Genomic DNA, 23466 nt, shown 5'->3' with positions numbered 1-23466 from the left:
GCAAAGTTGATCAGCGATGGCAGGAGCACCGTTCGTAATCTCCTGCTTGTTACAGGTCACCATCACCAAGCCAAGCCTTTACTCGCGGTGCTCTGAGATGCCGCTCCCCTATCCTGGCAGGTCGGGAAAACTGAGTTCAGCGACCACCGGAGGTGAGGCCGCTGATGACGACCATACGCAAGATCCTCCACTACGACGACAACGATGAAAACAGAACGACGCAGACGTACAGACGGAGTCAAACACCTTACGAGAGGTAGTAACGTCGAACATTCCCATCACCGTAGACGACGAAGAAATAACGGCGTTAATCGACACTGGAGCGGACACCTCCGTTATGAGCATGGACCTTGCCTGCAAGCTGAAGAAAGTTTCTACCGAGTGGACTGCGTCGCAGATTCGCACTGCAGGAGGCCATCTGCTAACCCCGGTAGGAAGATGCACAGCACGAGTGAGCATTCGTGGGTTAACGTACCTCGGAGATTTCATTATCCTCCCAAGCTGTTCGAGGGACCTAATTCTAGGAATGGACTTTCTGCAGGCTAATGGAGTTGTGATTAACTTACAAAAGTCGCGGGCAATGTTTTTGACGGCGCAGGCCTTAGCAGGGAGCAGCACTGACGACAAGTATGTCAGTGCACTGAGGATTGTTGACGAGAACATCACGGTGCCGCCAAGGAGCAGCATAGTGACCCTCGTCACTTGCGACGCATTCGACGGCTATGAGGGTATTGCCGAGGCAAATATCTCGCTGCCGCTCGAAAGACACATCTGCATCGCCCGGGGCCTTGTTCGAATACAGCATAAGTGCTCGCAAGTTTTGTTGACAAACTTCAGCCATGAGTATCAGCACGTCCCTCAAGGTACAGCTGTGGCGTTCCTGAACGACATTGCTGACTTCTCCGACATCGGCACGTTACAAGTGACTTCACCGGATGCAACAACACCCACCAGCCTGAATACCCGCATCCACATTAATGCTGACTTAGCAGATGTACAGAAGGATCAGCTGCTGGGCCTACTGACAGAATTCTCTGGCTGTTTTTCCACGGAATCCAAAGACCAGCGCATTTCCGTTACGCAACACCGGATCGTTACAGAGGAGCCGGTGCGGCCTGTTCGTCAGCATCGCTATCGCGTGTCACCTATGGAGCGGGAGGCGATTAAGCGTCAAGTTCCAAGAAATGCTAAATGATGACGTCATCCAGCTGTCGACAAGTCCGCAGGCATCACCTGTCGTACTAGTAAAAAAGAAAGACAACACACTCCGCTTCTGCGTTGACTCCAGGCGGCTTAACCGAGTCACCAAACGCGACGTTTATCCCCTGCCACGGATCGATGACGCTTTGGAAAGTCTGCGTCATGCTCAGTTCTTTACTTCGTTAGACCTAAAGTCAGGCTACTGGCAAATCGAAGTGGACGAGCGTGACCGTGAAAAAACCGCCTTCGTGACTCCCGATGGGCTGTACGAATTTAAAGTGCTGCCTTTCGGTCTCTGTTCCGCTCCTGCTACGTTTCAACGAATGATGGACGCTGTACCTGTTGGACTAAAGTGGCAGATGTGTCTAGCGTACCTAGACGACGTTGTTGTGTTTTCCAGCACGTTCGATGAACATCTCGCCAGGCTAAGAAGTGTCCTTACCGCAATACGCAAGGCCAACCTCACCATCCAGCCTGAAAAATGTTAATTTGGCTTCCAGGAACTCAAGTTTCTAGGCCACGTGGTCAGCTCCCAAGGAGTACGACCAGACCCAGAAAAGCTCAGTGCCGTTGCCGAGTTTCCACGTCCTAAAGACAAAAAGGCTGTTCAGCGGTTCCTGGGCCTCTGCGCTTACTACCGTCGTTTCGTTGAAGGCTTCTCAAGGATTGCTGAACCGCTCACGAGACTGACGTGACAAGATGTACCCTTTGCGTGGACGGAAGACCAAGAGCCGGCCTTCACCGAATTGCGTAAACGCCTTCAATCCGCTCCAGTGCTGGCGCATTTTGATAACACCGCGGCAACTGAAATACACACCGACGTTAGTAACGTAGGACTCGGGGCCATTCTGGTTCAATGGCAAGATGGCGCAGAATGTGTAATTGCGTACACGAGTCGTAGTCTGACAAAAGCAGAAGCTAATTATTCAACGACCGAAAAAGAATGCTTAGCAGTCGTGTGGGCCATCAGGAAGTTCTGAACCTACTTATACGACCGGTCATTTCAAGTGATCAGCGATCGCCACTCGCTCTGCTGGCTTGCCAATCTACGAGACCCGTCGGGTCGACTCACTCGTTGGAGCCTCCGCCTCCAGGAATACGACATAACTGTTGTCTACAGATCCGGCCATAAGCATAGCGACGCTGACTGCTTGTCACGTTCTGCTATTCTCTTGACATCCTCCGACTTGGAGCTAGATTTGCTGTTTCTTGGTGTCGTCGACGTGGTGCGCATGGCTGACTATCAACGTGCCGATTCTGAGCTGCTTCCAGCCATCCGATATCTCGAGGAAGCTGACACTGTTGTCCCACGCCCACTTTCATGAGGATTGACGTCGCACTGCCTGCGAAACAATGTCCTGTACAAGAAAAATTTCGAGAACAGCCAGGAAACGTTCCTTCTCGTCGTTCTGAAGGCACTGCGCGAGGAAGTTTTACAGTTGTGTGACGACAATCCCTGTGCTGGCCACTTAGGCTTCGCAAGGACATTAGCGCGCACACAGCAAGAATACTATTGGCCACACCAATTTTCGTTGGTTCAGCACTATGTGTGAACGTGCCGTGACTGTCAGAGGCGTAAAATTCCACCTGTCAAGCCTGCTGGCCTCCTTCAGCCTTTGGATCCACCTCCAGCGCCGTTCCAGCAGGTGGGAATGGACCTTCTTGGGCCATCCCCCACGTCATCTTCCTTGCAAAATAAGTGGATAATCATGGCAACTGACTATTTAACTCGCTATGCGGAGACGAAAGCTGTGCCGCGGGGAACTGCTGCTGAAGTCACCAGCTTCTTCGTCCACAACATCGTGCTTCGCCATGGTGCACCCGCTGTACTCATTACTGACCGCGGTGCGGCGTTTACAGTGGAGTTAATGCAACAAGTCATCACACTGACGCACACCGACCACCGAAAGACCACAGCCTATCATCTCCAAACTAACGGCTTAACAGGGCACCTAAACAGAACATTAGCCGACATGTTCTCCATGTACATTGATGTGGAACACAAAACATGGGATTAAATTTTTCCATACGTCACGTTTGCTTACAATACTGCTGTGCAGGAGACCACCGAGTTTACACCATTCGAGCTTGTTTACGGACGTCACGTTACAACCCCCTTAGACGCCATGCTCCCGGTAGACCACGGAACCACAAGGAATGACACTACTGAAGATTTCATCGAGAAAGCCGAGGAAGCTCGCCAGCTTGCTTGGAATCGCACCCGCACCCAGCAGAATACCGACGCCTACCGTTACAACCGGACCCGACGGAGTGTCCAGTACTTACCAGGCGACCGCGTGTGGGTAGGGCCCTCTGGGCATGTAGGGCCCTCTGGGCTGTACTTGTTGGCGATAAGGTAGCCTCGCCGCCTGTGGGATTATCTGACTGAGCTATGTAAAATGCTCGGTTGCCATAGTCGAAAGTTCAAAACCCTCTATAATACATAAATTTTGTTTTTTTACAGTGGTGAGCTTGAAATTCACCTCCTCCAGTGCACAACATCTGCAGGCTTGGAATGCGGCCTGTCACCAGCAAAGGATGCCGAGAGCGAGTGGGGCTATACTTATCCAGGTACAACCAAATTAGGAAGTCCCACTAAGCTTCAACAAGACACTCCCTCACCAGAACAGGAATAGGCCTCCCTGGTGCAGTATTCGGCCACTCCCTCCCACATGCCTCACTACTCAATTGCCCAATGGCCCTCAGTCCCCAGCAGCTGCAGAGCACCTGACCAAGGCAGCGGTCAGACATATATATAGATATATATATGTCCATATATAGATATATATGTCTATATAGATATATATATAGACAAGATATATTAAAGGAAGCGGAAGAATTCTATACTGACCTGTACAATACCCAGAGGAGTCAGGATACCTCAATTACAAACAGTAATGAACAGGATATAGAAACTCCTCCTATATCTAGCAATGAGGACAGAAGGGCCCTGCAAGACATGAAACGAGGAAGAGCGGCAGGAGAAGATGGAATATCAGTTGATTTAATCAAAGATGGAGGAGACATAATGCTTGGAAAACTGGCGGCTCTTTATACGAAGTGTCTATCGACTGCAAGGCTCCCAGAAAAGTGGAAGAATGCAAAGGTTATACTAATCCACAAAAAGGGAGATGTTAAAGAAGTGGAAAATTATAGTCCCATTAGCTTACTCCCAGTATTATACAAAATATTTAGCAAAATAATCTCCAATAGAATAAGGGCAGCACTAGACTTTAGCCAACCAAGGGAACAGGCTGGCTTCAGGAAGGGATACTCTACAATGGATCACATCCATGTCATTAATCAAGTTATTGAGAAATCCACAGAGTGCAATCAGCCTCTCTATATGGCTTTCATAGATTACGAAAAGGCATTTGATTCAATAGAGATATTGGAATGCATCATGTAACCGTGCAAACAACAAGGGACAAAGAAGGAAACACACAAGACAAGCGCGGAACTTCAACTAAGATTTACTCCGGGAAATCCCACATTTATACATGTATCATAATCACACTTGCTAATCATCAGACAACCATCACTCGACGGTGGCATGAGGGCGTGAGTGGCACAAATTTGCATGTAAATATTTGAGCTCTTACGCAGCTCTTCAGTGTCAGTGAGCGATAAAGAGTTCAAATATTTACATGCAAATTTGTGCCACTCACGCCCCCGCATGCCAATGTTGAGTGATGGTTGTCTGATGATTAGCAAGTGTGATTATGATACATGTATAAATTTGGGATTTCCCGGAGTAAATCTCAGTTGTAGTTCCGCATCTGTCTTGTGTGTTTCCTTCTTTGTCCCTTGTTGTTTGCGTGGTTACATGATGCACTCCAATATCGACCACCAACTAGCCCACCTATCCCTGTTCAATAGACATACCAGCAATTATAGAACCATTATGTAATCAAGGACTACAGAACGCTTACGTAAATACCCTAGGAAATATCTACAGAGATTCCACAGCCACCTTAATTCTACACAAGAAAAGTAGGAAGATACCTATAAAGAAAGGGGTCAGACAAGTAGACACAATCTCTCCAATGCTATTCACTGCATGCATGGAAGAAGCATTCAAGCGATTAAACTGGGACAGCTTAGGAGTAAGAATCAACGGCGAATATCTCAGCAATCTTTGATTTGCAGATGGTATTGCCCTGTTCAGCAACGCTGGGGACGAGTTACAACAAATGATTGAGGACCTTAACAGAGAGAGTGTAAGAGAGGGGTTGAAGATTAATATGCAGAAGACAAAGATAACGATCAATAGTGGGGCAAAGGAACAAGAGTTCAGGATCGCCAGTCGGCCTCTGGAGTCTGTGAACGAGTACGTATACCTAGGTCAATTAATCACAAGGAACCCTGATCATGAGATGGAAATTCATAGAAGAATAAGAATGGGTTTGTTCACGTATGGCAGACATTGTCAGCTCCTGACTGGAAGCTTACCCTTATCATTGAAAAGCAAGGTGTACAATCAGTGCATTTTACCAGTGCTGACATATGGGGAAGAGACTTGGAGACTGACAAAGAAGCTTGAGAACAAGTGGATTACATGCGGGCTTTTCATGTGTTACCCACCTGCTTGAATATTTCCATGATACTTTTTTTCTTCATTTGACGCTGGAAAGCAAGTGCACTGCATTTTATTAGGTTTTAAAAAGCCTTCGATACTGTTCCCCATTCTCTCTTACTCCTGAAGATGTCTTACCTTAGCCTCCCTGACCTCGTGCTTAACTGCGTGCAGAATTATTTGTCGGGTCACTCACAAAAGGTGGTTATAAACGGCTATGAATCAAAACCTGCTGCTGTCACTTTGGGGGTACCACACAGATCTGTTTAGAATCGCTTTTATTCCTCATATACATCAATGACATCACCTCGAATGTTACATTGAAAATACAGTTATACGCGGACAATTGTGTGGTTTATAGGGACATAGACAGTGACGTTGATGCTTTGTTCCTGCAGGGTGACCTTGACCGACAACTTGCTTAATGCCGTAAATGGCACCTGAACTTTAATCCTTAGATTACCTTAAGCAGGAAGCAGGCTAACATTCGCGACAACTATAATTTAGACGTTTTAATCGAAAAAGTAGATCAGGCAGAATATCTTGGTGTTTTCTTTTCTTCAGATCTTTCGTGGAATAAGCATGTGGACTACATCACTTTAAAAGCCGGATGTGTTCTTAATTTCATTAAAAGAAATTTTAATAAAGCCCCTCCAGATGTCAAGCAACTTCCATACTTTTCTAATGTTCGGTCAATTCTACAGTATGCTGCAGTGGTCTGGGACACAAACACTAAAATTCTTTTGAAGAAGTTGGAGGCAATACAGAGTCGTGCTATGCGGTTTGTTACTAAAAAGTATAGTCATCATGTTAGCGTTACAGGTCTAAAGCACACTGTCTCGTAGGACAATGTGGGGATGCGCGACTCTCGCGCGTCCCCTGATATGTTTTTCCCGCATAGTGCGTCTCCTGTAATCCGGCTTCGCGGCGTGGCCTGGCGCCCGTGGCGGTCGGAGTGGTTGAGGCGCAGTACGAGAGATGTCGCCAGTGTTGCACTGCTAAAGCCGCCGACAGGCGGGGTTACTTGGGCGCCACAAGACAAGGCGCTCTCTCTTGGGTTCGGGACAGCAAGGAGTATGGACGTGCCGTGCCGCGCGTGCGCCGATCCATGCTTCTGCGAGACCGTCTCGCGTGGCCGCCTTGGAACGCACCACCGTTTGCGTGACCGTACGCGCGAACGACCAGGCGTTGGGATCCAGCATGGGGCGAACATATTCGCTCGCTATCCGGTCGCAGTGAGTCGGACTTCTAGATTTGTCACGCGCCCATCGGCATGTTTTGTGGATAGCAACTCGGCTAGCAGGCATTGATCTATGAAAGGTGCAATAAATGCCCTTGTGATTGTTCGCTCCACTGTAATGTCGTTCCTTTGTCCCGAGAGCACGGAGGAGAATCCCACAACACTCTAAAACTCCGGTGCACCTATTCTAGGTGTTTATTTTTGAAACAGATTGTATGTGAAGAGGTGACATTAAATCGACATGGGTACCCACAGCCCCCCCCCCCACATACATATCCAAAGGGACAACAGCAAAAAGATTGGCGAATATTCATGCTGTACATCTGCATTCCAAGCGTCATTTCTTTCCCCAAATTATTAAAGAGTGGAACACCGTTCCCAACATTGTTGTCACCGCCCCTACTAAAATGTTTTCTGCTGCGCTCTGGCAGCATTTGTGCATGAGTGCAACATGACTACAGCTGCATTCAGTGAGTGTGTGGCTGTCACCTGCTGGTCCCACTGTAATCGGTGTCCACTGCTGTAATCACGACAAAAAAATTTTTTTATGCCGTGCTTGTAACTTCTTGCGTTTACTCATGTATAACACCCCCCTGCAACAATGCCTCAGGGCAAATGTAGGTACATTAATAAATAGAAAAAAAGTTAAGGACCGTGCAAAGAGCGATGGAACGAAGATTGCAAGGCATAACGTTAAGAGACAGAAAGAGAGCAGTTTGGATCAAAGAGCGAACGGGTACAGACAATATTCTAATTGACAATCAAATGGAGCAGGGCAGGTCATACCATCAGGGTTACAGAATGGGTACCAAGAGAAGGGAAATGCAATCGAGGACGACAGAAGACTAGGTGGAGCGATGAAATTAGGGTATTCGAGGGCACTAGCAATCGGGTGGCGCAGGACAGGAGGAGGAGGAAAAGGAGGCGCCGCCGCCGCCGCTGCTGCTGCTGATGATATACAGTCGCCGACTGATTTTCCGGACTCCAAAAATTCGGACGTGCTCGATTATTCGGTCAGCTTCGTGGCACCACCGTTCTCCCCATAGACCATAATGTATTATAACTGCCGAATGTTCGGACACCTTGCAACCTCTCGTCTGATTTTTCGGACACTCCATGAGCCAACTCCATCGAGAGCACCATGCATCAACTCTGACCGGTGCATGGTTCGACTTGCTTAATGCCATTTTTGTTTTGAACAAAGCCTCCTTGCTGCCCCACGAAGTGGCGCTACTGCAAATCCCCGCTCATCATCATCGTTTCTGCCTGCTTCGATAGAGCGGCTCTACAGCAGTTCTAGTTTCAGCTTAGTAAGTTATGTCAAGACAATCTAGCAGCCGATTTGTGTTTTCGCACACAACACTGCGAGTAGGCCACGTTTTTCGTTTGTGCGACTGGCGTCGGCATGGTGGTGTTTGCTTTGTGTGCTATGTCAAGGTTCCGGTGATCCAACGCGGCATACGGAAACATCGTGTCAAGTGTCTACTGGCGCCGACAGTGCCCGCGCAGACTGCACTGGGGAATGCCGGCAAGCGGGTGCCGGGAGGCCTAAGATTTGTCGCCTTCCGATGCGCTCCCACAGAAAATGTTCTGCCGAGACCTGCGCAGTAGCTGCATTGCAATTCTGGACACCATCTCATTTGACAGTTTCACAGGTGCTGACATTGCTGTACTGACATGCGCAGAACCTGACGACGGCAAGATCATTTGTCAGGTTTCTGCTGCACCGCCGGACGATGACTCCGAGTCGGAAGATGATGCACCATGTGCTACACTGCCGTCGCATGCAGAGCGTGTACAAGCAGTGACTGTGCTTTCAGCCGCCGTACGACCCTCTCCGAGATTCAGGCTTATCTGATTGCGCGTAAACAGAACAGCGTGCAACGGCACATTCACGATTTCCTCAAGCCTACTGCCGAGCCCGAATAAGTGCGTGGAAATAAAGAATTTAATTTCTTTTTAATCTGCCTTTTCGGACACCTGTTTATTCGGACATTTCCACAGTCCCCGTGAGGTCTGAATAAACGGTTGGCGGCTGTATGTATGTGCGTATATATATATATATTTGTGAGCACCCACCTTTTTTTGTAAATATCCGTACTAGGAAATCAACACCTTTAGATGCAGCACCCAAGCATGCCAGAAACTTGGAAGAGCAGAGATTGACAAGCAGCACATTATTGCCAGGTTTAAAGGGGTCCTGAACCATTTTTTAACCAAGTCAAGAAATTAATTTGAAGTTAAAATAGACTATTCCATAAATACCTTGCTGAAAAGAGCTTCAAACAGAAGTGGAGTTATTAGCAATCAGAGGTCAGCTATGATCCCCTTCGCGCATCTTCCAGTCCTTCTACGGAGTGGCTATGACGGAGTGGGGCATGCCCACAACTCTCTGCCTACTGAATGTCACCATAGCGCACAATTCAAATTTTGTTTTGGATGTTCACATAGACACCAATATTTCCAACTTTGGTTCCTACAACGTGCCAAACGTAGGGTGCATCAATGCACACCGCATCCCTCGCTATGGCTAGGCAAGGAGGACATCGAGGCACCCTAGCCAAACGCAGCTGTCCTCAGTGAGCTGCAGTGCACTCAGCAGGTTGGCTCATGGTGGCACCTCGCGGCATTTGCGGTATGTACGCTACGTAGCCGACCGCAGCTACATGCAACTTGACCGCATATACGCAGCGTTTGGTTTGTGCACGATAGGGCTTGAGTGCACGTTCGCGCTCCTATGCTCCAGTCTGGCCATGCTACATGGTGTGGACTGGCTTTGTCCCGCACCAGCTTGACCTGTAGATAGTCGCCATATCCAACTTGTGCATTTTGAAGCGCTGCTAATAGCTTAATATGAAGTGATGTTTGCCAAGGTCAGGAGCGTCCAGGAGTGAGCGCGTGCTGGCAAGCGTGCATGTGGCCTGACCTTAAGTTTTGCATGGTTCGAGGCTAGCTGAGTGCTCAAAACTAAATAAAATTAGCGAGACCAGATGGCTACGACACTGATAAGCAGTGTCCAATGTTTCATTCCTATGTAGGTGGGTGCTACCAGGCATTAGCAGACAATAGTTGGCGATGGTACGATAGTTGTACTTCGGAAGTACAATATTACCAAAATTCGATACGCACATGTTAGCTCACTTCAGCCTGTTCACTAAACTGCACAAATATACACAGTAACAGTAGGAAGAAGTGCACTCAGCCAAATACCCTTCTTGATTAATGTCACCTATTGGCCAATAGCGGCCGCATATAGTAATCTGCTACATTATGAAATAAGGCATGAAATGGGACACCAAGAACCAAATCAGCCTTTCGTGATTCTCAACGCGCACGTGCTTCAGAACGACACCTTTTCGTCGTTTCCTTTCCTACCATTTGCGGAAGGGAACCCGTCATCGTCTACCTCCAGCGGAAGAAACTTCTTGAAGCCATCCAGCACGGCCCCTCACCTTACCCGGAGCATAAAAGCCAGCGATGACCCAGCACATCCCAAAGGGCACGGCAGCAGGGCCTGCACGCAGATGGCTCACCCGCTTGTCTTCTTTATGCAGGTAAGAAGGCGTTTTGGAAAGTGTTTTCGCTCTAGTTAGCGCTATCTCGTCGTGCTGCCGTGCCCTACGGTGCTTCTCGATTCTCTGTATGACATGGTGTACCTTGCAAAGTTGTTATTGCTTGCCAGAGATGTCGAGACAAATCCCGGGCCTGACCTTTCGGGCCTTGCCGAACAGTTAACTCAAATCGCCGCTGACATAAAGACAATAAAGGAAGAATGACTGACATCGATAGATAAAAAACTAGAACGTCTATCATGTCTTGAAGACAATGTTTCAGCTTGCACTAAACAAATCGCTAGCCTTCAAAAAACTGTATCGTCCTTGGAATTAAGGCTAGACGATCTAGAGAATCGATCCAGAAGGTCGAACCTTATTGTGTATGGTATGCAGGAAGACACAGAAGAAAATACCGAATCTCTGGAACGCGCAGTGAATGAAAAGGTCATTAGGCATACTTTGAAGTTAGAAGCAGTGGCAATAGAACGCATCCACAGACTAGGCAAACCAATGGCAAACAAAACAAGACTAATAATCTTTAAGCTCCTAGACTTCCGAGAATTACGAAGGAACAGCGCCAATGAAGACGATCACAAGTGGGGAGAACGACACAGGACAAGCGCCAACTTGTCCGCGAGTTCGAGATATTAGGAAGAAGCTATGGCAATAAGGAAAAGCAAGGAAGGAATCCGGTGATAAAGTGACCCTGGTCCACGACAAACTAAAGATTAACAGTTGCCTTTATTCTTGGGACGAGAAAAATAATGAGGTGACCCCCATTATGTCCACTTCAAGCGATACAAAAAACCAGGACGACAGGACGAGCGCTCGTCCTGTCGTCTTCTCTGTCTTTGTCCCTGCTACTTTGCGCTAGTCTTTTGAATAACCGCGACAACTAACGTTACATCAGGAGTACCCCAAGGAAGTGTTTTAGCCCCAGTATTATTCTTCATCTTTATTAATGACTTACCAGCATATGCTTCACAGAATATCAAACTTTTTGCAGATGATTGCGTTCTTTTCCAGGAAATTAACTGCCTTGATGACCATAGAACTTTAAATAACGCCACAACAGCAGTTTTCCAGTGGTGCAAGGACTGGCAGATGGATATCAATCTAAAAAAGTCCGTTCTACTATCTACAACCAGAAAAAAACATACATCAGCCTTCCAGTACACCCTTAACAACGTTCCTCTTGCATCTGTTCATGAGCATAAGTAGCTTGGTGTGACACTAACATTCGACTTCAGGTGGGATTCTCACATTAACAATATCACATCAACTGCAATAAGACAGCTATTCTTCATTAACAGACGCCTTAAACTAGCACCATCTGAAACAAAGTTAATTGCATATAAAACACTTATAAGACCGGTTCTAGAGTATGCCAACACCGTTTGGTTCCCATTTACTAACAAGCTGATTAAAAAACTTGAAGGGGTACAGCTAAAAGCGCTGAGATACATATATAATAAACACTCCATCACAGACTCACCAACAGCATTACTGAAACGGGCAGAACTTCTAACCATGCATAACAGAGCCAAGCTTGCTAGACTAAAAATCATGTATCAGTTAATACACAATCAACATAAACTGCCTATTATGAAATACATATCAACGTCCTCGAATAGATTAACTCATCATAAACACACACACACACATTAAGCGAATTTTCATTCTGCACTGATATTTTCAAATACTCATCTTTTCCAAGGGTGACACGTGAATGGAATAATCTTAACACAGGTATCACTGACAGCTCATCCTTAGATACGTTTGGTACCCTGATTGCGGATCAACTATACGCATTGCAGCAATAATTCTTCACATTATTTACGTAGTTTCTTGTTGCCTTGTTATTTTAACGGTGTTTGTGCTTGACTATAATTACGGCAGTGATGCAATACATTTCTTTTCTTGTTGGCATTATTGTAATCTTGATTGTTGCGTGACTTGTTATTACCTCAATACTGACCCTGTAACTGGTTTCTGTAACTGCAATTATCGTTGTCATAACCTCTCCATTCTACTTATTCTCTTGTATAATCACGTAATCAAATTGTTATATGCCCAAGTTTTTTATTGTATAAGATTTAGTAAGTAACACCTTATACCATGTTCCCATGTATGACATACAGCCCTTCCTGTTACAATCCCTGATGGGATTCACAGTATCTATAAATGAAATGAATGAAATGAAGGCAGCCCAAAAAGAGTGAGGGGAAAGCTTCTGTTGGTAAGAGAGAGTATGAGAAAACATAATTGCAAAATTTGGCCGAGATGTTGACAACAGCGTATGCTGTACGCAGACTGCTTCTTTTTCACCAAGACCAAGGAGTAGTTCAGGACACCTTTAATAATGACTTCTGCAGCGATTGTTCTGTTGCCGATTTTGCTTGATATGTGAGCTCGTATGAATAAGCATGCTCAAAGCATGCGTACACCTCTGGTGTCCTTTCACCATCATATTTTCGAACATTGCCATGGGGATTCACGAGTACACAGGGAAGAGACAAAATTGTATATTACCATATTTACAGACTGCTGCTACTGTAGATAGGCTGACAGCATCTCACCATGGCATGTCCCGTCTTCTTTCTCTTCATAGAGTGAAGCAGTCCTTTAATGGCATGCTCCTACGTGATGCCTCGTAACATTACTCTCGGTGGACTGAGCACCGTCACGGCACCTTCTAAAATCAGTCAGCATTGCTGGTGAAGTAGGATTTCAGCCATGACAAATGGATATCAGTAGTGGATGTAAAAGAAGAAGACAGGCTATGTGGGAGCGGATTGATGAGGTAGTAAACGTCGTCGAGCTTGCGGAGAACTTTGTAGAGTCCGGTGTAGTGAGGGAGGAGCTCCTTGTGCAAAGCCTTGGCGTCGAGACAGCACCCAGAGTAGGACCAGAGATTCAGGAAGGTACTCGGCTTCGCAGTGTTGGTTATCATAGCGCTCTTTTTGGGAGGCGTGCGATACCCATAGCCTAGTGTGAGCAACCTGGCGAGCTATTGTGGCTCGAAAGACGATGTCCTGAGCATATGCAGTGGGTATGGGGGGATCAGTAGGAGGAAGCGTCTTGAAGGGCAATGCAGGGTTGCGGCTGTATAGGTGAATGAACAGCAAATGGCCAGCGGCGTCATGCCAGGACAAGTTGTAGGCAAAAGTAACGTAGAGTAGGCTGGCGTCCCAATCGCGGTGATCAGTAGAAACGTACATAGACAGCATATCAGCGAGAGTTCGGTTGAGGCGCTCAGTAAGACTGCTAGTCTATGGACGGTAGGCTGTCGTATGGCGATGTTCAGTAGAGCAGCTATGAATAAGTTTGTGAACGACCTTCGCTATGAAACAGCAGCCACAATCCTTAAGACGCTGGTGCGGGGTCCTGTGTCGAAGAATGACATCATTGAGCAGAAAGCCTGCAACGTCTATAGCGCAGCTACTGGACATGGCGTGCATGATGGTATATCTGGTCATATAGTCGGTTGCGACGGCAATCTATTTGTTGCTAGATACAGACGTAGGGAAAGGTCTGAGCAAGTCAAGGCTGACACGAAACAAGGGCTCCGATGGAATGTCGACAGGTTGAAGCAGGCCAGCCTGTGGAAGAGCAGGACATTTGCACCGTTGACAGTGCTTGCAGGCAGCAATGTATCGGCGCACGGAACAATACAAGCCAGGCCAAAAGAACTGCTGTCACACGTGGTCGTAGGTGCGTGATGTGCCGAGGTATCCCACAGTTGGGAGCGTCGTGTAGATGTTGAAGAATGGTGCTACACAGGTGCCAAGGAACAACTAGCGAAAATTTCGGCCAGTCAGGTTTCATGTTGCAACAGTATAGAACTTCATTGCATAAGACATAATGACGTAGAGAAGGCTTGGAATGTGCGGAAGAGAGTTGCTGAATAGTGAGCTTTAGAGATTCATCCCGATGCTGATCAGTGCTAATGTCGCGTAAATCGGATTTGCCGAGCACACAGGAATCATTGTCATAGTCAGCGAGGCAAGCAGGGTCCATCGGATGGTGCGAAAGATAATCAGCATCGTGATGTAGACCGCCAGATTTATAAATTACCTCAAACGTATATTCCTGTAGTCTGAGAGCCCAGTGACCAAGGCGACCAGTTGGGTCCTTGAGCAACGACAGCCAACAAAGAGCATGGTTGTCGGTAAGAATGAAGAATGTGCAGCCATCCCCTGACAAGCGTTAACAAGCGTTAATCTTGTCAGGGTCAGGTTGGACCTCTGTAGCACTTACAAGTTGATCAAGCACAGATATTGGTTGTCTGCCGAAATTACACTTTTTCGAATTTAGGTGGAGTCCCACCTAACGAAAGACAGCTAGAATGGTCGCCAAACGAGTAAGGTGACTTTGAAACGTTGGGGGGAAAACACAATGATGTTGTCTAGGTAGGAGAGACAGATGGCCATTTGTAACCACGAAGAAGAGGGTCCATCATGAGTTCGAAGGTTGTGGGGATGTTGCACAGCCCAAATGGCATAACTTTGAACTGATAGAGACTGTCTGGTGTGACAAAGGCAGTTGTTTCTCGGTCCAAGTCGTCAACAGAAATCTGCCAATAACCTAAGTGTAGGTCTATGGATGAGAAGTATCTCGCACTGTGAAGACGGTCAAGGGCGTCATCGATTCATGGCAGCGGATATACATCTTTGCGCATTATTTTAAGGCATGATGGTTGATGCGAAATCTTCAGCTGCCATCCTTCTTTATTTTTTTTTTTGACCAAGACGACAGATGCCCCCCATGGACTGGAAGAAGCCTATATGATGCCTTTAAAGAGCATCTTATCGACCTCACGTTGCATGACCTGGCTTTTGGAATGGGACACACAATATGGTCGCAATCTGATAAGAATAGCATCTCCCATATGTATTTGATGACTTACGAGAGACATTTGACCCAGAGGGCGGTCATCGAAGTCGAAGATATCCCTGTAGCACATGTTGATGGGCTAGTTGGTGCGAATCCATAATTACTTTGTTTAGCACAAAACAATGGACACAAAAGAGACGACAGGACAAGGCGCTGCTCTAAATTGACATCATTTTATTGCATCACTCCTTTATAGAGAGCAGAATCTAGACAAACATGCACAGTGAGCACAATGTGCAGGAACCACCAACATCCGATCACCAGAGCGCACTCATGCGACAAAATCCAGAAAACCATATTCAGCATTGTGCAATGTTAAAGAAGGCACACTAATGCACTGCGAACACATTAGTGTGCCTTCTTTAACCTTGTACAGCGCTGAATATGGTCAATCGTCTGCCATGGCCAATCATCTGGCCATCTGAATATGGCCAATGATCTGCCGTCCGCCATTCAACTGCATTCTGAGAACAAGGAGGGACCCGTTGTCTCTGGGGCAGCAATCTTGGGCGAGGCAGCGACCTAGGACGAAAGTCAGGTGTGCAGACGCAGACGGCAAAACCCAAATTGCCGAGCTCCTCCCGCACAATGGACTGGACCAGGGAGATGGCTGGCACATGAAAATCCCCGTGGCTGGTGTTTGGAAGAGCAGGAGCAATTGATTCATTTTCCCGAAAAATGATTCATGTAAGTTCCAACGACGGCAGCGACGACTGCAGATGACAGACCTGTCCGGCTTCGCATGATGATGTCAGAGCGGTGTTTGGTAGCCAAGCGAATGTCTTCGCAATATGCCGACTTTTGGCCTGCTCAAAACACCGGCATTCTTCATAATTTCGTCAATGGCTGCACCATTTTGGCAGAGTAATAGGTTGAACGCATTGTCTGCAATTCCCTTCTGCATGTGACCAACCTTGTCCGCCTCTGTCATGTCACTGTTGACTTTACGGCAAAGAGCCAAGACATGCTGAATGTAGAATATGTATGGTTCAGTAAGCGTCTGAGCGCGGATGGATAGCTCTTCCATTGCGGCTGCCTTTTGACTCATGGGCTTCCCAAACAAGGCCTTAAGTTTTTCTTTGAAAGTGTCCCAACGTCAAATCTCAACCTCGTGGTTTTTTAACCATATCTTAGCCATTCCTTCGAGATAAAACAGCGTTTGCAAGCGTCAGCATTGGGTCCCAACAACTGATCTCACTGATGTGTTCATTACGGGCAATTCAATCTTTGACGTCAACTTCATTCGTACAGCAGAATGTCCTTGGGTCTTTAGGATGTGCAAGGACAATCGACTGGCTGGCACAGGCATGGCCGTGGTCTCGTCTGTCATCACGATGATCATGATGATCACGACTCGTACAGCCCTTCAGGTACCTCGCAGCTCCACCAAATTATAATGGGGATTCACGAGTACACGGGGAGGAGATGAAATCATATCTTACAATATTTACAGGCTGCTGCTACCACAGAATAACTGACAGTATCTCACACGGCATGCCCCATCTTCTTTCGCTTCGCAGAGCGACGCAGTCCTTTGACGGAATGCTCGTATGTGATGCCTCGTAACAATATCTTCACAGACCAACGAGCGATACCGTATTGTGTAGAGAATCTTCTTGTAAAATTTCATGCAACATTTCTAAAATTGTAGAACGAGCGCAAATTTGTAACATAAAAAAAAAGTTATGAGTAAGCTACGACAAATTACTAGCAAAACCATGACAACTATGTGGTGTCCTTTATTAGTAAATACATGTAATATTCAGAGCGAGAACAGCACTTTCTTAAACAAATATATGTGTGAACAGTGCATTTCATGTTCAGTCAGCTGACACAGTGCAAGGGATCCTTACAAAGTGATAGCTATGGGTGTGCTCCCATATTTCTGACGACAGCCAACAGCCCTTTCAGGCAAGGCTCGAAAGAAGCGTACTTACGAGGTCGCAGCTGGGGCCTCCGTGACAGGTTGGTACGGGTAATCACTTCCTCCAAGGTCACAGACGACGTATCCAGCTCAGCCGTATTCTGCAATGCCATCGGTGCAACACAATTAAAAAATGAGCTGTGCAAGTCAGAATTCAATATTCTTGGAACAAATGCACAATGAAAATGAGGATGCGAAAGTAGAAATAAACACTGCTGCATCCTCTTCATCCTTGCTTTTGTGTTTTGTGCTTCTTGTTTATGAAGAGGAATTCAAGAATGTGACACTTGAGTTATACAACAAAGCGCTATGATCCAGCATGTAGTCAAGTGCAGCAAACAGAAGTGATCACACAAGTATAAACATGTGATAGGTAACGAAAAATGGTTCTGTGATGGATTCTTTGCTCCACAGAAATTCTGGGCCGAAGTGATGTTCTTCACAAAAATGTCTAAGAATAAGCTCCTTCTGCATGCAAAGTTCAGTCAGTGCAAAAGAGGCGTATCCCCACAGAAGGCACATTGCTGAGAAAATTGTCCCTTCCATGCTACAGTGTCTCTAGTATTATGTGTGCCTTGCTAAATGCATATTTTAAGGAGGTGCTGTGGAAGTAAATCAAGTTAGCTTTGTTTTTATGAAATGAAGCAGATTTTTTTTTTTTTTTGGTAATGGCAGTGAATGTGTGCTGAAAAGCATAATTTAGTTCACCAGGTCATTCTGGAGCTGATGATGATAGTGGTAACCAAGGTAGTCGAGCCCACATATAACGGCCCCACTTAAGACGAAATTTCGCTTAAAACGAACGAAAGCTGTGCGACCGTCAAAATATACATATACATTATTATTTCAATGGCATAAAATCGCACATATTCCATCTCTGAGTCCTGCCAATTAACTACAGCAAACGGACGGCATAAGTCCACCACCGCGATGTGGAATAATGACGACCTCCGATGCCTTTACGCACGTGGTCTGTTTTTCCAAGCCTTCTCAGAGGCGAACTATCTGTTTCGTGCCCCTCTACCCTCTCCACACCATCACGCATTGCCCACAAGTGTCGGCTTGTGGCTTCCAAGATTGCCCTCCCACCTGTCTTCGCAACTCCTCTCTCCCCTCTCCTCACTCTTTCTTGCAACTCCCTCGCTGTCTTGGCGACGGCTAAAGTTCAGAAGTTTTGTTTTCTGGCCGTTACTGCGAAGCAGGCTTCTCCACACTAGTCTCCGTGCTTCCTCACTTCTGCGCTTCGTTCTAGTCGAGCCCGAGTTTAATTCAAGATGACGGACAGGAATGCCGTGCCTGCAGCAGTCATGAAACAAAAAGCGCTGAACATGGCAACGAAGCTAACGGAGGTGCTAAAAACTGTGAATTTGTGAAGAAGTATAACGTGTCTAAATCAACCATCTCAACATTTCTAAAGAACAAGGAAAAGATCACCAGCCCAGCCGCCAACTCAACGAACAGAAAGTGCCTGCAGAAGGCCGCCCATGCAGAGGTAGAGCACGCGCTGCTTTTAAGTGATTTGCTGACGCATGGGCTCGCAACATTCTGATAAGTGGGCCAATGACGCTGGGCAAAGCCAAAAACTTTGCATTCATGCTAGATTTTCCTCGCTTCTGCCCAGGCAATGGCTGGCTACACTGACTCAAAGTGCAGCATGGGATTGTTTTTTTAATTGATTGCCGGCGAGGCGACTTCGATAAGTGACCAAGACGTTGCCACTTGGCTTGTAAGAAACTGAGCCATTACTGTAAGCTACACGGAGCAGGATGTGTATAACACAGACGAAGCAGCGTTATTTTATCAGATGCTGCCGGACAAGATGCACGCCATGAAAGGCAACTCATGTGCTGGCAGAAAACACCATAAAGTGCACATTACAGTACTTTGGTGCAACCAGTGTGTGCCCTTTGTAATCGTAAAATCAAAGAAGTTGCGATGCTTTTGGAGCTGTGTACCTATGCGCTACAGGCACAATACAAAGGCATGGATGACGCACAATTTATTCGCGGAGTGGCTGGGCGAGTTTGACCGCAACTGCAGAGGCAAAGAAGGCGCATGCTGCTTGTGCTCGGCAACTGCCCAGCGCACAATGTGCGAACTTCTCCAACAGCAGTTATGCTACTTTCCTGCCACCCAATACCACTTCGAAAGTGCAGCCGCTTGATCTGGGCATAATACCTGCATTTAGGGCATCCTATAGGCACCATATTGTGGAGAGAGAGAGACAGAGAGAATAACTTTATTGAATTGGGGAAAGGGGGATAGAGGATTAGGAGCTTGATGGGTGGCGCCCCAAGTCCAGGGCTCCACTGGCTTCTGCCGCCAGCCAAACGCGACCCAGAAGAGCCTTCTGCGCCTTCGGGTCTGAGTTGGCGAGTTGTGCCTCCCGTTGCTCCAGTGTGTTAGCTAGATTATACCTAACTAAGTATGCATTTAAACTTGGCAGTCTATTTTGGCATCTCCATGAGATGTGGTACAAAGACTGTGGCAAGTCGCTACACCACGGACAGGCACGCCCATATATAATTGGGAAAATTTTGCTTAATCTTAATAAATTTGGGTAGACCCCTGTTTGAATTCTGCTGAGATCTATTGCATCTTCCCCTTGCAAAGATATGTGGGGGGGGGTGCCATATCTTTGCCGCATGCCGCGCTGGTGAGCAAGAATATCGCATGGTGCCATATATGTGCCGGATCGTTATCCTCCTCCTCCTGATGGCTTTCCTGTGAAGTGACGGGTTGTGAATGGGAGGGCGATGGTTGCTCCACTCGGTTCGTGAGCTCTCGAGTTAGAGCGTCAGCCCTCCCATTCCCCTCCAGGCCTGCGTGTCCCAGGCACCAGACCAGTCTGTATGTACTCTTGAGTTCCTTTCCCAGGAGGTTGCTAACCTTGAAACGGAGACGGCCGTTCATGAAGAAGCGGCACGCCTCCTGAGAGTCTGAGATAATGGTTTCTACGATTCCCCCATCTGTTCACGGTCCTTGATCGCCAAGGCGATGGCGAAGCAATCTGCCTTGGCAACAGATCAGGGAGGCACTTCAGAGTAGGCTAGTCTTGTATTCTGGAGCACATGCTCATTGCTGTTGACTGCCCGACCGCCAACTTGCCGCTTCGGGTTTCACTGTATTCAGCCGTTGAGATGGCGAAGGCGGCCTGGGCGGAGGTGACGGCCACTTACGTGCGGAAACTGTTTCCGCAAGGCCAGCTTCATCAACGCAGTGCCTCATGTTGAGTTTGATGCCTCCGAAGATGATCGGCCCACCGGCAATTTGTAGCAGTGCGTCGTCGACTCCGACATGGAGGGCTACAACACTGGTTGGGATGACTTTATTTCTGCTGATGAAGATGCTGATATTGCGGAACCGTGCACGGACGAGGGCATCACATGCAAAGTGCGGGCAGAGAGTGATGCGGAGGCATCAGTGACGATGAAACTTCGGAGCCAGCACCCATAAGCATGCTCGTAGCAATGGGCTACATAGAGAGCCTCAGGCAACTTGTCTATGCCAAGGGCCTCAGCGAATAGCATGTTTCTGCTTTAAATAAACTGGAGACCACCCTCATCTGATTTGCGCTGCAGAAACAGATGAGCATCACAAACTTCTTTGCAAAGAAGTAAATTTTGTGTTTTGATTAGCCACTTTTCTTGGCTTTTGAGCTGTCGTCCATTTACTATGAACTTCTGGGTATAACGAATAGACACTGCAGAACGCCCAGGTTCGTTATAAGTAGGCTCGAGTAACAAAAGGAAAGGTAGTCAATTGTTCAACGAAAGTTCGTCTCGTCAGGTAACATGACGATGAAGAAATTGGCGGTCACTGACCAAGTCAAGGTGAAAATAACACAGAGACGTTTCGGGACCCGTATGGGTTCCTTGATCACACTCTGATCAATGAACCCGTACGGGCCCCGAAACATCTCTGTGTTATTTTCACCTTGACTTGGTCAGTGCCGCAATTACTTCATCAAAAGGAAAGGTGGTAACAAAAAGGCCGAAGGGCAAGCGTGCAGTACAGAAGGCAATGGTTATGATAGTAGGTCTCCAAAACAGCTACAATAAAAAGCAAGGTACAGTTGTTAACTTAAAAACTTAATTTCCCAAACTATAGCCGTGTCAGCTTAGCCACAATGTTGAAAGTTTTCTTCAGAAATAATGATATTTTCAAACTAAATGAAGAACTTCAAACACAAGAGGCTTGATGAAGAGGGGGGACCTTTGTATTGGAATATTCACAAACTGAGACCAGAACTAAGTAATGAGTATAGTGTATGCATGTACCAAGAACCAAGAGTATAGTGTACAAGTAATTATCTATTAGCACTAAAAAGACCATTCCAAGATGTATAATCAACTCGCCCAAATTGCCACCTCAAGTGAAATCTGATTGTAGAAGGCGCAGTCAGACACTGCAGGCCAAATACACAGCACTAGAAAAAAAGACAGAACACCTTGAGGATTAACAATTTAATGTAGAGTAGTACTATAGGACCCTTGACATTGCTTCCAAAATGCAAAATCTCATCAAAGAAACAACCATCAAATCCAGCACTATGGCCTGTCATTGCATACTTTCCCTAGCCTAGGCATTATTGAAACCTTGTGTCAAATGCTAAATGGCCAAACATAGGTTATGACAGGTAAGCAGTTGTTTATACTAACAAACACCTTTGTCCTTCACAATGAAAGGACCTGTTACAGACTTTTACGGCAGGGTCGTGGTCAAGAAAACAGAACCTAGACACAAAACCCAGGCACACAATCCAGACACACAATCCAGTACATTTATATAGGGTATAGGCCATTTTATCAGCGGGGAGGAACGCAGCCTCAAACCTGCGCTCTGCGCCAACCTCTTCCTTGCACTGGTATGAGCGGATGCCGTTTTCTCCCAGCGGCAGGTTGAAAAGGTAGCGGTTTAATTGCGAATTAGTGCGATTCCAACGTGTTTTGTCTGGGATTTCTGCAATGTCAGATGACTCAAGGTCAACAGGCTACCACTCTGCTATATTTGGCTGCAAAAATAACTTTTGGAAGCAAGCGTGAAGTGCATCTTCATCCGCGGTGACTTCGTGGACACCGCCACTACGATAGCAGAGAAGCGTACGCTTTGTATTGCCAGCATAAACAGAAAGGACTTGCTGCCATGGCGTGTATGTTTGGATGGTTTTGTTCCCAGTTTGTGCATGGCGACGAACTCAGAACTCGGCACCCATGATCAAACTGGGATATGAAAGAAAGGTGCGTATTCCGAGTAAGTTAACTATTGCGAATGGGTGAACTATTTCTTCGTGCACGCACATTAAACTTGTTCTGTTTAAGTGTGTTCTAAGGTTATCATGCTTCGCAAACAACGTTCTGGAGGAAGTTGACCAAGGTAATATTATGAAAACAATATGTGCCGAAAAGAAATGAATGCGTGTTCTTTTCCATTCTGTAATAAAAGCAATGCCTACCATGTGCCGGCCAGCCCTAGTTCACATGGGCCTTCCCGTGCTTCCGAATCTCACTGGCAAGCTGTCAATGCCGCTCCTCGCACGCTGTATTACTGCAGAAAATAGTTGCTCTTGCAAAAAGTAGTTATTCGTTTTACAACTCTCTCGCGTAGGCGAGGTGCGCTTGCACGCACAGGCACCATTCGAGATCTAAGAGAGTGCATAATCTTTCAACGCGCCGCGAGCATCTGCTTGATCGTGGCAAATTCACGGCCACTGTTGTCAGCTTATTTTGTACATGTTCACTTCACTTCACTTCACTTTATTACCTTAAAGGCCCCCGGGGTTGGGGGTGTTACATAAGGGGTGGGTTACATGTATAAATCTTAATAAACAAAGAAAACACGTAATGAACATAAATTATTCGCTGTTAAATATAGTAGTTATACAATTCAGAAATTTGGATGTACAGATGATTGCGGCGATGTCGTGTGGAAGGCCTTTCCAGTCCGGGGCTGAGCGTGGAAAGAATGAAGATGCGAAAGTAGCAGTGCGCGTACGAAGCCGTGCAACTTGAAGGGGATGACTAATGCGGGGGGAGATACGTGCCGGCGGATTGATGTAGGGCGGATGACGAAGTGA

At 46.8% G+C, this 23466-nt stretch overlaps 1 protein-coding gene across 1 annotated transcript in view; it reads right to left on the bottom strand.

The window, feature by feature from the left end:
- Window positions 1-23466, bottom strand: part of LOC142583441 (nuclear factor related to kappa-B-binding protein) — a 588296-nt gene that overhangs the window by 401879 nt on the left and 162951 nt on the right. Inside the window, exon 10 of the mRNA XM_075693910.1 lies at window positions 17404-17491. Within this exon, the coding sequence (XP_075550025.1) occupies window positions 17404-17491 (88 nt within the window). The remainder of the gene's footprint in view (window positions 1-17403; window positions 17492-23466) is intronic.

Source organism: Dermacentor variabilis, chromosome 5 (assembly GCF_050947875.1).
Source record: "Dermacentor variabilis isolate Ectoservices chromosome 5, ASM5094787v1, whole genome shotgun sequence".
In the NCBI taxonomy this organism is placed as follows: domain Eukaryota; kingdom Metazoa; phylum Arthropoda; class Arachnida; order Ixodida; family Ixodidae; genus Dermacentor; species Dermacentor variabilis.
Note: the sequence above shows the minus strand (reverse complement) of the source record. Positions and strands in the feature narration are given on the sequence as shown.